The sequence below is a fragment of the Oncorhynchus nerka genome, linkage group LG9b (assembly GCF_034236695.1).
Source record: "Oncorhynchus nerka isolate Pitt River linkage group LG9b, Oner_Uvic_2.0, whole genome shotgun sequence".
NCBI classification, from domain to species: Eukaryota; Metazoa; Chordata; class Actinopteri; order Salmoniformes; family Salmonidae; genus Oncorhynchus; species Oncorhynchus nerka.
Window position 1 is genome coordinate 16,590,058 of NC_088424.1, and position 17,857 is coordinate 16,607,914.

General features: G+C 43.0%; 1 protein-coding gene across 1 annotated transcript in view; it reads right to left on the reverse strand.

Annotated features, from left to right (window-relative positions):
- The window catches only part of LOC115114833 (neuropilin-1a-like), a 49,116-nt gene extending 40,760 nt beyond the window's left edge, over window positions 1-8,356 (reverse strand). The window contains exons 1-2 of the mRNA XM_065013374.1: window positions 7,654-8,356; window positions 6,800-6,980 (exon numbers count right to left, since the gene is read on the reverse strand). Coding sequence (XP_064869446.1) covers window positions 6,800-6,980; window positions 7,654-7,723 — 251 coding nt within the window. The 5' untranslated portion in view covers window positions 7,724-8,356. The remainder of the gene's footprint in view (window positions 1-6,799; window positions 6,981-7,653) is intronic.
- Window positions 8,357-17,857: the final 9,501 nt, after the last annotated feature.

The window sequence follows — 17,857 nt, forward strand, 5'->3', positions numbered from 1 at the left end:
TCAACCCCCTCCACTACAGCCTCTTCGATGTGAATGGGGCGTGCTCGGCCCTCCATTTCCTGTAGTCCACGATCAGCTCCTTGGTCTTTCTGATGTTGAGGGAGAGGTTGTTGTTCGGGCACCACACTGAAAACATAATTATAGACCTCTCGTTCGAAGAAAAAAAACGAATGTTTTGGACTAATGCTTGAAGGCAAAAAGAACCATCACGTTTAAAATTCTTTGGTTGGATAGTTACAGACATGTTCCATGGCACAGGGACATGTATGTTCTATTTGGCTCTGTAATTTAATTCAAATATAGGGGAGCGATGGCAGACACCTAGTGGTCTGCATCCCAAATGGCACCCTATTCCCTATATTGTGTAATACTTTTGACCAGAGGTGTCAAAAGTAGTGTAATAGGGAATAAGGTGACATTTGGGATGCAGTCATGCACTGCAGCTTCCCCGGACATTCTATCTGATAAGGGAGGAATTCAGTTCAGACAATACATGTCTATTAGGATGAGCCATAAGAAAGTCAAACTGTGGCTGCCATGCAAGTAGAACGACATCCGCCTGCTTTCCAGTACATTCCAATGGATGACCCCTTAGTTATGTACATTACCGGTGAAATGTTTTAGAACACCTACTCATTCAAGGGTTTTTCTTTTTTTCACTATTTTCTACATTGTAGAATAATAGTGAAGACATGACAACTATGAAATAACACATATGGAATCATGTAGTAACCAAAAAAGTGTTAATTAAACCAATCAAAATATATTTTAGATTCTTCAAAGTAGCCACTCTTTGCCTTCTTGACAGATTTGCACGCTCTTGGCATTCTTTCAACCAGCTTCACCTGGAATGCTTATCCAACAGTCTTGAAGGAGTTCCCACATATGCTGAGCACTTGTTGGATGCTTTTCCTTCACTCTGCGGTCCAACTTATCCCAAACCAACCAGATGAAATCATTTGATGCAGCACTCCAACACTCTCTTTCTTGGTCAAATATCCCTTACAGAGTCTGGAGGTGTGTTGCGTCATTGTCCTGTTGAAAAACAAATGATAGTCCCTCTAAGCGCAAACCAGATGGGATTGGGTATTGCTGCAGAATGCTGTGGTAGCCATGCTGGTTAAGCGTGCCTTGAATTCTAAATAAAACACAGACAGTGTTACCAGCAAAGCACCATCACACCTCCTACTCCATGCTTCACGGTGGGAACCACATATGTGGATAAACTGCATTGCCGGTTAGGGCTTGTAAGTAAGCATTTAACTGTAAAGTCTACACCTGTTGTATTTATTTGCATGTGACAAATAAAATTTGATTTGATTTGTTGAGATGTGTCTGTTACTTGAACTCTGTGAAGCATTTTTTTGAGCTGCAATTTCTGAGGCTGGTAAATCCAATGAACTTATCCTCTGCAGCAGAGGTAACTCTGGGTCTTCCATTCCTGTGGCGGTCCTCGTGAGAGCCAGTTTCATCATAGCACTTGATGACTTTTGAAACTGCACTTAAAGAAACTTTCAAAGTTCTTGAAATGTCCAGATTGACTGACCGTCATGTCTTAAAGTAACGATGGACTGTCGTTTCTCTTTGCTTATTTGAGTTGTTCTTGCCATAATATGGACTTGGTCTTTTACCAAATAGGGCTATCTACTTTATACCCACCCCTACCTTGTCACAACACAACTGATTGGCTCAAACGCATTAAGAAGGAAAGAAATTCCACAAATTAACTTTTAACAAGGCACACCTGTTAAATTGAAATGCATTCAAGGTGACTAACTCATGAAGCTGGTCGAGAGAATGCCAAGAGTGTGCAATGCTGTCATGAAGGCAAATGGTGGCTACTTTGAAGAATCTCAAATATAAAATTAACACAACCGTTCAAAAGTTTGGAGTCACTTAGAAATGTCCTTGTTTTTGAAAGAAAATCAAATTTTTCATCCATTAAAATAATATCAAATTGATTAGAAATAAAGTGCAGACATTGTTAATGTTGTAAATGACTATTGTAGCTGGAAACGGCTGATTTTTTAATGTTACATCTACATAGGCGTACAGAGGCCCATTATCAGCAACCATCACGCCTGTGTTCCAATGGCACATTGTGTTAGCTAATCCAAGTTTATCATTTTAAAAGGCTAATTGATCATTAGAAAACCCTTTTGCAATTATGTTAGCACAGCTGAAAACTGATTTGCTGAATAAAGAAGCAATACAACTGGCCTTCTTTAGACTAGTTGAGTATCTGGAGCATCAGCATTTGTGGGTTCGATTACAGGCTCAAATTGTCCAGAAACAAAAAACGTTCTTAAATCTCGCACAATGCTGTGTACTACTCCTTTCACAGAGCAGCACAAACTGGCTCTAACCAGAATAGAAAGAGGAGTGGGAGGCCCCGGTGCCTAACTGAGCAAGAGGACAAGTACATTAGAGTATCTAGTTTGAGAAACAGATGCCTCACAAGTTCTCAACTGGCAGCTTCATTAAATAGTACCTGCAAAACACCAGTCTTAACGTCAAAAGTGAAGAGGCGACTCTGGGATGCTGGCCTTCTAGGCAGAGTTCCTCTTTCCAGTGTCTGTGTTCTTTTGCCCATCTTAATATTTTATTTTTATTGGCCAGTCTGAGATGTGGCTTTGTCTCTGCAACTCTGCCTAGAAGGCCAGCATCCCGGAGTCGCCTCTTCAGCCATTTCCAGCTACAATAGTCATTTACAACATTATCAATATCTACACTGTATTTATGATCAATTTGATGTTATTTTAATGGACAAAAAATGTGCTTTTCTTTCAAAAACAAGGACATTTCTAAGTGACCCCAAAGTTTTGAACGGTAGTGTATTTTGATTTGTTTAACACTTTTTGGGAAACTACATGATTCCATATGTGTTATTTCATAGTTTTGATGTCTTCACTTTTATTCTACAATGTAGAAAATAGTAAAAATAAAGAAAAACCCTTGAATGAGTAGGTGTGTCTAAACTTTTGACTGGTACTGTACATATATATATATACTACATGACCAAAATGATGTGGACATCTGCTCGTCGCACATTTCATTCCGAAGTCATGGGCGTTAATATGGAGTTGGTTCCCTCTTTGCTGCTATAACAGCCTCCCCTCTTCTGGGAAGGCTTTCCAGTAGATGTTGGAACATTGCTGCGGGACTTGCTTCCATTCAGCCACAAGAGCATTAGTGAGGTTGGGCACTGATATTGGCGATTATATGCCTGGCTCGCAGTCGGCGCTCCAATTCATCGCAAAGGTGTTTGATGGGGTTTAGGTCAGGGCTCTGTCCATGCCAGTCAAGTTCTTCCACACCGATCTCGACAAACCATTTCTGTATGGACCTTGAGACTGCCAGATGGTGATTCATCACTCCAGAGAATGCGTTTCCCCTGTTCCAGAGTCCAATGTTGGCAGGCTTTACACCACTCCAGCCAATGCTTGGCATTGCGCATGGTGATCTTAGGCTTGTGTGCAGCTGCTCGGCCATGGAAACCCATTTCATGAAGCTCCCGACGAACAGTTATTGTGCTGATGTTGCTTCCAGAGGCAGTTTGGAACTTGGTAGTGAGTGTTGCACTTCACAATAGCAGCACACAACAGGACTTGTTGGAAAGGTGGCACCCTACGATGGTGCCACGTTGAAAGTCCATAGTATGGGTCAACCTACTGCCAATGTTTGTCTGTGGAGATTGCATGGCTGTGTGCTCGATTTTATACACCTGTCAGCAACGGGTGTGTCTGAAATAGCCGAATACACTAATTTGAAGGTGTGTCCGCATACTTTTGTATATACATATTAAGGAGTGAGGCAGTGAGGCAGTCACACTCCTTTTGTATTTTCTATGTTTTTTACTGAACAGATAAGACAGTAGAGAGAAGACAGGAAAGGTAGGAGGAGGTGGAGTCAACAGTGGGCCGGATTCGAACCCACGCCGACATGTGTGCCGGGGTCAGTGCCACCACTGTAGGACAACGACCCTAACCGTTTCAGTCATATGTTTTATAGGTGACACTGAAATATCACGTTTTGGAGTTTGGTTTGCAGATGTTGTTGATGAAAGGAAAAGGGGTACGTTTTCTCGTAGGAATCTGTGGTTTTGCCACGGCCCCTCATTTGATATTTTTTTTGTTTAATAGCCAAAAACAACATTCACATTAACCAAACCGTGACTATGAGCTATAAAATAAATCCTCACAACAAATATTACAGTAAACCTATCATCAAAGTAAAAAACACCGGCTCGGTTGGCGTTACAACTCGGAGACGCAATGTCAACAGTGATTCATTTACTGGAGAATCTGGCGGTGTTCCAATGGTTCCAAAGAACTACATCTCTCCTTATAGATCCTATACACTATATACAGAGCCTTCAGAAAGTATTCAGACCCCTCGACTTTTTCCACATTTTGTTACGTTACAGGCTTATTCTAAAATGGATTAAATTAAATCAAAATCCTCATCAATCTATACACAATACCCCATAATGACAAAGCGAAAACAGGTATTTAGAAATGTGAGCAAATTTATGCAAAAATAAAAACTGAAATATCTTATTTAAATAAGTAATCAGACCCTTTGCTATGAGACGCGAAATTGAGCTCAGGTTCATCCGGTTTCCATTGATCATCCTTGAGATGTTTCTACAACTTGATTGGAGTGCACCTGTGGTGACTTCAATTGATTGGACATGCTTTGGAAACGCACACACCTGTCTATATAAGGTCTCACAGTTGACAGTGCATGTCAGAGCAAAAACCAAGCCATGAGGTCGAAGGTATTGTCCGTAGAGCTCTGAGACAGGATTGTGTCATGGCACAGATCTGGGGAAGGGTACCAAAAAAATGTTTGCAGCATTGAAGGTCCCAAAGAACACAGCAGCCTCCATCATTCTAAAATGGAAGAAGTTGCTTGCTAGAGCTGGCTGCCTGGCCAAACTGAGAAAAAGGGGGAGAAGGGCCTTGGTCAGGGAGGTGACCAAGAACCCGATGGTCACTCTGACAGAGCTCTGAGTTCCTCTGTGGAGATGGGAGAACCTTCCAGAAAGACAACCATTTCTGCAGCACTCTACCAATCAGGCCCTTATGGTAGATGGAAGCCACTCCTCAGTAAAATGCACATGACAGCCTGCTTGGAGTTTGCCAAAACTCACCTAAAGACTCTCAGACCATGAAAAACAAGATTCTCTGGTGAAATGAAACCAAAATTGAACTCTATGGCCTGGATGCCAGGCGTCACATCTGGAGGAAACCTGGCACCATCCCTACGGTGAATCATGGTTGTGGCAGCATCATGCTGTGAGGGTGTTTTTCCGCTAGTCAGGATCGAGGCAAAGATGAACGGAGCAAAGTACAGAGATCCTTGATGAAAACCTGCTCAAGAGCGCTCAGGACCTCAGACTGGGTTGAAGGTTCACCTTCCAACAGGACAACAACCCTAAGCAGACAGCCAAGACAGCGCAGGATTAGCTTCAGGACAATTCTTTGAATGTCATTGAGTGGCCCAGCCAGAGCCCGGACTTGAAAAGGATCGCACATCTCTGGAGAGACCTGAAAATAGCTGTGCAGCAATGCTCTCCATCCAACTTGATAGAGCTTGAGAGGATCTGCAGAGAAGAATGGGAGAAACTCCCCAAATACAGGTGTGCCAAGCTTGTAGCATCATACCCAAGAAGATTTGAGGCTGTAATTGCTGCCAAAGGTGCTTTAACAAAGTACTGAGTAAAGGGTATGAATACTTATGTAAATGTGACATTAGATTTCTTTCTCTTTAATAAATTAGCAAAAATGTCTAAATAACTTTATTTCTTTGTTATTATTGGGTATTGTGTGTAGGTTGATGAGGGGAAACAACAATTCAATCAATTTTAGAATGAGGCTGTAACCCAACAAAATGTGGAACAAGTCAAGGGGTCTGAATACTTTCCGAAGGCACCGTATTGTAGTGTATGTCAGAATGAATATTACAGTAAATCTATCATCAGATTCAAAAACACAGACTTGGTTGCTCTCTAAAAACCTAGGGATGCAGTAGCACGGAACAGAAGGCATTCCCAACATGGTTCCCAAGAACATCTCTCCTTATAGAAAGCTATACACTATCCAGTATCTGCCAGAATCCTAAAGAGTGCTCACATTTTATAGGTCCCTTGGTGGTGAAATGTGATCTAATAGTAGTCAAGGACCCCATGTGCAAGACAGTCAGTGAGCCTGTGATTTACACAGACAAAGGGATCATTATACGAATGGGGTTATTTATGGCAGATTGTGAACATATGGGCGTTAGTGAGAATGCACACTTATCCTAAGGTGCCGAATGCATGTGTGTTGTTGTGTGTGTGTGTCTGTCAGATACTGTATGTGTGACCCAAATCATAATCAATGATCGGCACTAGGTAGCACAGCTAAAGACAGGGACTAGGCAAAATATAAGTGATCTTTGACCCAACAATATTGTAGACAGCACTACAGAGCAAATCAACTAATAAAACCAAAACACATCGATCCAATTATATTTCTTCTCAAATGACAACACCCTTAAGTAGGTAATGGTTGATGCTCCAGTCTAGTCCTCTTCTATGTTCGCATCAAGCATCTCACAGTAGGAGTGTTTATTTATGATCAGTTTTGCAATGTAGACCTAAATTAATAAAAAACATGGGGGGGGGGGGGGGGGATCAGCACTCTTACTCTGATACCTACGGCCCCAGAAGGAGTCCTTGGAATATAAAGTTCTTATATTGACCAATAGGTGGCAGAGTTACACACTACGTCCAGAAAAAGAGCGCTTTACGTACTTGCATTCTCGGTCCTCCAGATCAAAATGTGGGTTAAAGTTGATGAGTATCTTCTGGCCCGGTTCTGGGGCTGATATCACCCACATACATTGCTGTGATGGAGGGTATGAGTTCGGATAGCCAGTCGAGGTGAGATAATCTGCATTGGTTATCTCAATGTTATCTCCACATTTATCTGCAACTAAAACAGACAGAGATAATTATTTAAGAACGAATTCCGTGAGCGAGAAATGACATCTGATTTTTGAATGAACAGGAAAAAACAAGATGATGTTGTAGGCGACCCTTTAAAAAATATATATTTTATCATTCAGAAAAAAAGAGTAATAACGCTCTGCCAATCGTCAGTGGAAATTATTAACAGAATAAAACACACATTTTACCAGTGTACTTGTTTCAAAACTAGTGAAGCATGAGATATGAGTCAGAAATAAGCAACTTTGTGTCATTTTTCTATCTTTTTTTTAATGTTATTTACTACATGAATAGTAAATAACATAGCACATATGAAGACATGCTCTCACAAGTGCCCATTTACCGACACCATAAACAATACATGAGAAGGAACACCTTGGAACAAAAATCATGTATTCCCTCTCCCTATTGTTGAGGGAACGATACCTTTAGATAAATACATAACCAAGCAACTCTACCGTTTTGGAAAGGTTGCCTTTCAACTGATTTAGACGAGAGAGCTTACGCTTCAGATGCGTCTTGCAAACCCATGTACTGTAGCCTAGGTGCACCTCCGTAGACGTGACGAAAACAGGTGAGTCGTGATTTCAAATCGTCCAAATTAAGGCTTTTATACGGCCAATGTTAGAAAATATGATATTTCAACAGTCTACACTTACCGCTTTGAATCAATGAAGCCACAACAATGAGTTGGGTTGAAAATAACAGTATAAATCCACAATACATCATTGGACTGTAAAATACACAAATCTGTAAAAAAAAATAAAAAAAAGATAAAAAATAAACTTTGATATTTCCACGGTTTTATAGTCCTCAAAGCAAAACAACAAATGTCTCAGAAATGTAGGAGAAATGTGTCTGACAGCTTCAGGTTGCCAGCATCCTTTAGTAGCCTATTCAGCTGCTGTTTCCTCTTTCCTCGGAAAGTCGTGTTTCTCTCGCAGAATAAGAACTTGCCATTTCCCAGGAAAATAAAAATAATAATAATCCAAACGCAGAAAACAATTGTTGATTCCGAAAATCCAGACGCCTAAAGTGCCCCAACAGTTAGCCTATCAATCGATAACTGATAATTGTATATCAAAAGTGGAATAATAAACTTAAAAGATTCAATAATATCTCATACACTCACTACTACCCCGTCTAAAATCCCCAATTCCTATTCCTTTTGACTGCGTTCGTTCGGTAACCGTTCGGCCCTTTTCCGATGCGCGCTGTCTGACCGACACAGTAGAATGTCAGAGGGTCACTCTCATTCGACTTGACGCCAACTGTGAAAGTAACAGTGGCATTTTCACTCCCAAAATTCCAGCTCCAAGACGCACACAGGCACAGACAGATGACTACGAGAAGAGTGGGCAGGAGCGAAAGACACTGTGCGCACTCCTCCCGCTGGCGCACAGCAGAGGGAGATGTTCTGGATTGGAAGGAATGAAGATAATACACAAACAAAGTTGAACCATTCATTTTGATATACTAATCTTACGCTACCTGTCGCAAATTCAAAAAACAACAAGCGTTGACCGTATAACAATAGGCCCTTATAACAATGGCATAAGGGGTTTTGCGGAATAATCACTTTAAGCACTTCACTTGATGCCTTGCTTCTGATAGATCCTTGTTTCTGCAGTAGGCTACTATATTCTTATGCAATTACAGTATTATATATTGTTTTACTGGCACTTCAATTCTAAGAGGGATATTTTGCTATATGGAAAGCTGTCTTCTGTTCCAATTAAGAACGCATTAAGAATGCTGCCATGTCCGTAACAGTTTTCTGTAGCCTATTGCTTATTAAAGCAGAGTGTTTCGGCCAACTGTTATCTAATGATCACACACCATTCTAACAGTCTGTTAAAAGATCAGGCTGAAGGGAGTGAGAAAGAAAGTAACTCAATCATCAGCACACTGCCCCCCCCCCCCACACACACACACACAAATAAAAACATTCTGCATTGACAAAATATTTGACTAAAGGCAGCACATTTCACATAATCTCTCGCCATAGCTAGCTCCCGTATGGTAAGTAACATCCACATTTTGTAGAATGTGAATACATCTTAAACCCTATCACCACCTGGTGCAACTGTGCAAGCTCAAGTCCCACCTGTCCATACAATCGTGTTCATTATGATGTCAAAGGGAAAACGGATCCTAGATCAGTACTCCTACTCTGAGATGCATTATGAATAGGAGCCCAAATCTCTCATTTGGAAGTAGGAACGATTGACTCTGTGCATCTGGGTTGAGGTTGGTAAGTTTCTGAAGAGGATGTCAAGGTCTCTATCTCTGACTGCCAGTCACACCGGACTGGGTGTGTCGAGTTAAGTTGTGTCATAGTAACAGGTCTTATATGACAGAACTACACTGCGGTGTGTGTGTGTGTGTGTGTGTGTGTGCGTGCGTGCGTGCGTGCGTGTGTGTGTGTGTGTGGGCAGGTTGGAGGTTCAAATACAATGATAGAAAGTTATTTGGTTTTAAGCCTACCCCAAACATGAACCCTTACCTTAACAATTCAGAGTTAATGCCTAAACTTAACACTTTGCAATTTGACATTTGGAACAATTTCAAAATTTGACGTTTGAGAAACATGGATGAACATCTCATTCTGACGTGAGACTGTGAGACCTTGTGGGTGTGGGTATGAGTGTGTGGGTGTGGGTATGAGTGTGTGGGTGTGGGTATGAGTGTGTGGGTGTGGGTATGAGTGTGTGGGTGTGGGTATGAGTGTGTGGGTGTGGGTATGAGTGTGTGGGTGTGGGTGTGGGTATGAGTGTGTGGGTGTGGGTATGAGTGTGTGGGTGTGGGTATGAGTGTGTGGGTGTGGGTATGAGTGTGTGGGTGTGGGTATGAGTGTGTGGGTGTGGGTATGAGTGTGTGGGTGTGGGTGTGGGTATGAGTGTGTATGTGCGGATGTGGGTATGAGTATGTATGTGTGGGTGTGGGTATGAGTGTGTATGTGCGGATGTGGGTATGAGTATGTATGTGTGGGTGTGGGTATGAGTGTGTATGTGTGGGTGTGTGTATGAGTGGGTGAGGGTATGGGTGTGTATGTATGGGTGTGGGTGGGTATGGGTGTGTATGTGTGGGTGTGTGTGGGTATGGGTGTGTATGTGTGGGTATGGGTGTGTATGTGTGGGTGTGTGTGGGTATGGGTGTGTATGTGTGGGTGTGTGTGGGTATGGGTGGGTGTGTGTGGGTATGGGTGTGTATGTGTGGGTGTGTGTGGGTATGTGTGGGTATGGGTGTGTATGTGTGGGTGTGTATGGGTGTGTATGTGTGGGTGTGTGTGGGTATGGGTGTGTGTGTGTGGGTGTGTGTGGGTATGGGTGTGTATGTGTGGGTGTGAGTGTTTGTGTACAATGATAAATGATCTTACTGTCAGAGGAGGGAGGAGGATGTCGGTGTTTGAGACATTTGCTTATCTATTGAGGCACTTCACAGTAACAGGGCTTGAATTCCTGTAAAATGTTATCATGTGTTCGATGAACTTGTCACAGTATATTTTTCTCATTGAAGTTGGGATTTCAACTGTATGCCATTCCTATGCATCATGGGGGATCATGCGCAAGTCAAGGGAAAACAATAAGTGTGTTTGTGTGTGTGTGCATGCATGTGTGTGTACGGTAATAAATTATTTTACGTTGGGATTTCAACCGTGTAACATTCATCATAGTGGATCACACACTACTCCAAATAATCCCAAACACAACAAAAATAGCAGCAGTCATGAGGGGATTATATGGTTATGCTGTGATTTGAACCCGCTGTTGTTTCACACAAGACTTATGGTAGCTGTAGATAACCATGTGTGAGTGTTTATGTGAGTGTGATTGAGAGTAGTAACACAGAGGGAAAGAGAGAGAGTTACACAGAGAGACAGCAAGTGAGAGAGAGAGATTTACGGAGAGAGATAGAGATAACAAGGGGTGTGTATGTGTGAGAAGAAGCTCACTATTGTAGCTAGCTACAGTAGCTAGAGTAGCTCTAAAATGGCTATCCCCCCCCCCCACCACCACCCAGCCAGCATCAGAGCACTGAGAGAGAGATGAGAGAGAGAAGAGATAACAGGAGAGTGAGAGAGAGGGTCCTCTCTGTGGGGAGAGTAGATCTAAGAGGCGAAGCGAGAAGGATAACTTGGCCCAAAATCTGTCTTCTCCAGCAGGTGGCGTTTAAAAAAACAAAAACATTTTTGCTCACCAAACAAGGAGTTTTTGTAGGAGATCAATGAGAGAGTGTCAAATTTGGTTACCAAAAAAATGTAATGGCTTATTACGTGTGCGTGCATGTGTGCATTTTCCTCTGACAGGTAATAAGCCAGGAATGATGGAGGAGAGGAGCAGTTTCTGTAATTGCACAGTAATATCACTGTAATTACAGACTGAGTGACAGTGATGCATTACACAGTTATGGCGAGACTTGAGGTGGAACGCCATTTTGAAGGTACAGTGCATACTGGTGTATAGTATTGTAAACACACACATCCACACGCAAGCCTTCACACATGGAGCAAATCACACTAATTCCACCTTGGAAGAAGCCATTTTTGCCACTGCCAAGAATGACCTCTTGTTTGATCTCAGATACATAACCTAGTTAAATCACACAATTTCTAGCAGAGGAAGACATTTGGACATATTGAAATATAACTAATTATATTTCTATGGTTGGACACATCATGAGGTCATATAGCCATGATAAGAACATGGTGCTGGAGATGAATCGCACCCATGGAACTGTCATCGTTTCCCACCCAGCTCAAACAAAGGCCAAGCTGCCAGTGGTGCTGTCTTTCGGGTGAACCGCCCAGCCAAGACGAGTGCTTTACGTTCCAAATGGCACGCTATTCCCTGTGTAGCGCACTACTTTTGACGAGGGCTCTGTTGAAAATAAGTGCACCACACAGGGAATAGGGTTCCATTTGGGACGCACCCCAGGTCCTCAGGGACTAATGAGGGGATCAGATAGTGGAGAAATCATCTGCCAAGGCTAAATACCTTTTTGCCACAGGATCCAGATTTAGCTCACTATTACGTTGTCATCGTTGACCCATGCAGGGTCCCTTTTACTGTTCATTTGGGACAACCTTTTCTTGGCTGCTGTCTTTTTGCTGTCTCATCAGTTTGCTTTGAATGTGAGGTGGGTGTATGAGTCTCTTGTCTCCTCTGCTGTGTCGAGAACAATGGTACCATCAGGCCTCAGCTCTTTTTCAAAAGTTTAATACCACTGAGTGAATCGGTGCCAAATATTCTGTAAATACAGTCATTTCAGCTATCACCACTACTGAGATGTATTTCTTACCTCGTCACATCGTTTACATGACAGGTCTAACAGGGTGATATATTAACGCTTCTCATGTCTGTGACACATTCCTGTGTGAGATTCAAGGCATCTCATGAATTTTTAGCAAAAAGCTGTTTTAAATTCTCCTTTTCATTCGCATAGCCTTTGTTATCAACATTGGTATGGTGTATTTATCATAAGGTCTTATATGACATGGCTTTTGTGTTTGAAGATGTTTAAGTGCTCTAGCTATATCTATTTTCCTACTACAGTACTTGCCCACCAACACTCCTAAACCATATGACTGTCACGCCCTGACCATAGAGAGCCCTTGGTTCTCTATGGTGTTGTAGGTCAGGGCGTGACTAATGCGTGTTCTAGTCAATTTATTTCTATGTTTGGGATTGAGTATGGTTCCCAATTAGAGGCAGCTGATTATCGTTGTCTTTAATTGGGGATCATAGTTAAGGTGTCCCTGTTCCCACCTGCATTTGTGGGATATTGTTTTGTGTTAGTGTTTTGTAGCACTACGTTACTTCACGGACGTTGTTTGTTTATTGTTTTTTTTTATTCTAAATAAAAGATGTGGAACTCTAATCACGCTGCGCCTTGGTCCGTCCATTCTAACCGCCGTGACAATGACATGATCAATGACTCATGTTAGATGGTTTCGATTAACTTGTTCCAGACAAGACATGTGTGTAACACATTCAAATTGCTATGGAAATATTGATTGTTCTTTTAGATGGTGTTTTATTACACCATCATGATTCTGATTTCCCCACTCGCCAGAACTACAGTATGTGTTTTCATAGAGGACTATCAGGGTTGACACAGCATGCCCAATTATATCTGAGTCATTTGCATGTTGTCAGTAGCCTGCTATACCACACCACCACAGGTCCTGAGTCCCACATGGCACGCTATTTCCTACATAGTGCATTGATTTTGACTAGAGTCCCGTAGGCCCTGGTCAAAAGTAGTGCACTATATAGGAAATAGGTGCAATTTGGGATGCAGCCTGGTTGTTTCAACTGATGGGCTGGTCTCCCTTCCCAGATCCCTGGTAATAAGGTGAGTGGTTACTGAACATAGCCCTGCTGTCCTAGACCCACAGACGGACAGGCTCAGAGAAGAGATGATGTCTTTTGACCAGAGACCAAAGTAGTGGATTACATTGAATCACATGGGGAGGACACATCGTGACATTGAGAGCGGAGTCCAGCTGTCTTGTTTGGTTCAAACCTAAACAGTGCTGGGGATCTCCAGAGGCCGTGTGTGTGTGTGTGTGTGTGTGTGTGTGTGTGTGTGTGTGTGTGTGTGTGTGTGTGTGTGTGTGTGTGTGTGTGTGTGTGTGTGTGTGTGTGTGTGTGTGCGTGCGTGCGTGCGTGCGTGCGTGCAGGCGTGTGTGTGTGTGTTAGTGCATGTTCCAAAGGGGTTGCTGGCAAATCAACTGTCTGCAATTACCTCTGTGTTTTTAAGAGGGCTGAAGCTTTGAGAAAGTTAGAGTTCCTCTGGGTTCCTGTCTGAAGTCTCTGAAATTTCAGCTTATTTTATGGCCCGAAGTGAAGTTTCTCACAAGTTCTATACTACTTATCCAAAATGGAACTCTGTATTGGAGGAAATAACGGCAGTATGGGCATATCTTCTCTGCCTGTACAAAACATACAATCCATATTGATCATGTTACCTCCAACTAACTAGTTGGTTTGAAAACATCAGGGAGGATAAGATGAAGCCTACAATAACTTGGCATATGACATGCCTGAATTTAGGGACAAAACTTTTTTTGTGCTGTGTCGACAATGTTTTTAATAGAAAAGTCTCTTGTCAGGTATAAGGGGAGAAAGGCTCCAGACCAACCAGAAGCTTATAGCTCAAAGGTTAAAGTTTGTAAGTGACAGTGTAATCAGTCAGGCAGAGCTCAGCGGTCTGAGACATCCTGGGCGTCTGACAGCCTGAGCCACTGATTGAGTGTGTTTACGCTGGTCAGATACTGTGGCCTTACTATGTAGGGAATTGGGTGCCATTTGGGACACAGAGTCTGTGGGAAAGGGCCAGGAGGCCAGGAGGGCAGTGAAGACACAGACACACTATCTCTGTCTGTCCTCTCAAAACATGCCCTGACAAGCACCAAGGATTCAACACACCAATTACTGTGTTATGGCGAAAGAGCTCAGAGATAAAACGGCAGGCCACCATTGTCAACGTCCAACGATCCAGAAGTTAATAAAGACCAAATGCCTTCAGTTTACTAGGAGGCATTTGAAAATATACACAGAATATATCAAAAGTCGTTCCGTTAGTTGTTATTAGTCACCAATCCCATAGTATCACAGCAGTGGATTCTCATCTATTTTCCATATCAAACCTAGACAGCAGCGTGATATAAAAAGATCAAGACTATCTGGCAGCTGCTCTTATTTGGCTCATCTGCAGAAGAGTGATAAGATCATCTACAGAAATGTGTTTTCATTTGTGTCAAGTCTGAACACAGAGAAGTGGAGGTGGAGGAGATTGTAATGTTCCGTTTGTCATCAGGAGGTAATCTTAACCCAGTTTTTTTTTAAATTCTGTTTTATACAGCATGATATAGCAAGATAGGATGAGGAAACATGATTTAATGTCGAGTCCATTGAGCTCGTGGTTGTTATTGATACACAACTGATGATATCAAATGTGACAAACAATACAGATGAAATAGTTATTATCAAAGGGGTCAGGCACTCTTGATTGGAGCTTGTGGATGCTCTCACGTTGAGTGACAGAGTAGACACTGTATGTACTGATCCTAAGTTATGAGCAAATATGTACAACTCATTATAAGCAACGGATATCACTCTGATCTTGATGAATTCTTGGCATCCTGTAGAGCAATGCAGAATCGTGTTAAATTTGCACAGTACATAAGTAAAGTAAGCCTTGGAAAAGGAATCATTGTCCGAGCCAGAACGGTCCATAGGGGCAGAAACCTCCTGTTTCTATAGTGTGAGGCAGTTTGATGTACAAGCACACCCCATGGACAGGACGCTAGTCTGTGTATAACAGTGTATAGCCAAAACACTCGAATTACCATATTTGAGCGTTCATTATCACCAAGCAACTCAGATCATGTTGTAGAAAGACTCCAAACCAAACACGAAATTCAATGTGGAAACTGACCTTTTTTAAAAATGTTTTACATTGCAAAGCCTACTGACATAGAGATAGACACTACACTGCTTGATTTCAATCCACTACCATTCAGAGAATTTCCCCGAGAGGTATGTGGCAGGGTCTACAGTCAATCACGGACTACAAAAAGAAAACCATCCCCGTTGTGGACGCCGATGTCTTGCTCCCAGACAAACTAAACAACTTCAACTTCTCGCTTTGAGGACAATACAGTGCCACTGACACGGCCCGCTACCAAAACCTGCGAGCTCTCCTTCACTGCAGCCAACATGAGTAAAACATTTAAACGTGTTAACCCTCGCAAGGCTGCAGGCCCAGACGGCATTCCCAGCCACGTCCTCAGAGCATGCGCAGACCAGCTGGCTGGTATGTTAATGGACTTATTAAATCAAACCTTATCCCACTCTGCTGTTCCCACATACTTCAAGAGGGCCACCATTGTTCCTGTTCCCAAAAAAGCTAAGGTAACTGAGCTAAATGACTACCGCCCCGTAGCACTCACTTCCGTCATCATGAAGTGCTTTGAGAGACTAGTCAAGGACCATATCAACTCCACCCTACCTGACACACTAGACCCACTCCTATTTGCTTACCGCCCCAATAGGTCCACAGACGACGCAATCACAATCACACTGCACACCGCCCTAACCCATCTGGACAAGAGGAATACCTATATAAGAATGCTGTTCCTCAACTACAGCTCAGCATTTAACACCATAGTACCCTCCAAACTCTTCATTAAGCTCGAGACCCTGGATCTAGACCCCGCTCTGTGCAACTGGGTCCTGGACTTCCTGACGGGCCACCCCCAGGTGGCGAGGGTAGGTAACAACATCTCCACCCCACTGATCCTCAACACTGGGGCCTCACAAGGGTGCGTTCTCAGCCCTCTCCCGTACTCCCTGTTCACCCATGACTGCGTGGCCATGCACGCCTCCAACTCAATCATCAGTTTGTAGACGACGCTACAGTGGTAGGCTTGATTACCAAAAACGACGAGACGGCTAACAGGGAGGAGGTGAGGGCCCTTGGAGTGTGGTGTCAGGAAATTAACCTCACACTCAATGTCAACAAAACAAAGGAGATGATAGTGGACTTCAGGAAACAGCAGAGGGAGCAGCCCCCTATCCACATCGATGGGATGGGAACTTTTAAGTTCCTCGGCATACACATCACAGACAAACTGAAATGGTCCACTCACACAGACAGCGTGGTGAAGAAGGCATAGCAGCGCCTCTTCAATCTCAGGAGGCTGAAGAAATTTGGCTTGTCACCAAAAACACTCACAAACTTTTACAGATGCACAATCGAGAGCATCCTGTCGGGCTGTATCACCGCCTGGTACGGCAACTGCTCTGCCCACAACCGCAAGGCTCTCCAGAGGGTAGTGAGGTCTGCACAACACATCACCGGGGGCAAACTACCTGCCCTCCAGGACACCTACACCACCCGATGTCACAGGAAGGCCAAAAAGATCATCAAGGACAACAACCACCCGAGCCACTGCCTGTTCCCCCCGTTATCATCCAGAAGGCGAGGTCAGTACGGGTGCATCAAAGCTGGGACCGAGAGACTGAAAAACAGCTTCTATCTCAAAGCCATCAGACTGTTAAACAGCCATCACTAACATTGAGGGGCTGCTGCCAACATACTGACTCAACTCTAGCCACTTTAATAATGGAAAAATGGATGTAATAAATGTATCACTAGCCACTTTTAACAATGCCACTTTATATAATGTACCTACCCTACAATACTCATCTCATATATATACTGTACTCTATACCATCTACTGCATCTTGCCTATGCCGTTTGGCCACCACTCATTCATATATTTGTATGTACATATTCTTATTCATTCCTTTACACTTGTGTGTATAAGGTAGTTGTTGTGAAATTGTTAGGTTAGATTACTTGTTAGATATTACTGCATGGTCGGAACTAGAAGCACAAGCATTTCGCTACACTCGCATTAACATCTGCTAACCATGTGTATGCGACAAATAACATTTGATTTGGATTTGATTTGATGACTCGATGACGCTCGACACGTACAAGGCAAGCAGGTATGAGCTCTGCAAATCCATTAGGGACACAAAAAGACAATGCGGACTCAAAATCGATGTTCGACAACTCAGACTCGTCACGCATGTGACCAGGACTACAGACTTCCAAAAACTACAAAGGCAAATCCACCGAAGCGTCCCTAACAGGCGAGCTTAACACATTTAAAGCTCACTTTGAGGCAGACAATACCGAGCCATCCAGGAAGGCTCTAGCTGTTACGACCAGGTGCTTTCACTCTCTGAAGCTAACGTGAGGAAAACTCTCAAAAGAGTGAATACTCACAAAGCCGTCGGCCCCTAAGACATCCCTGGCCCTGTACGTGTGTTGACCAGCTGGCGG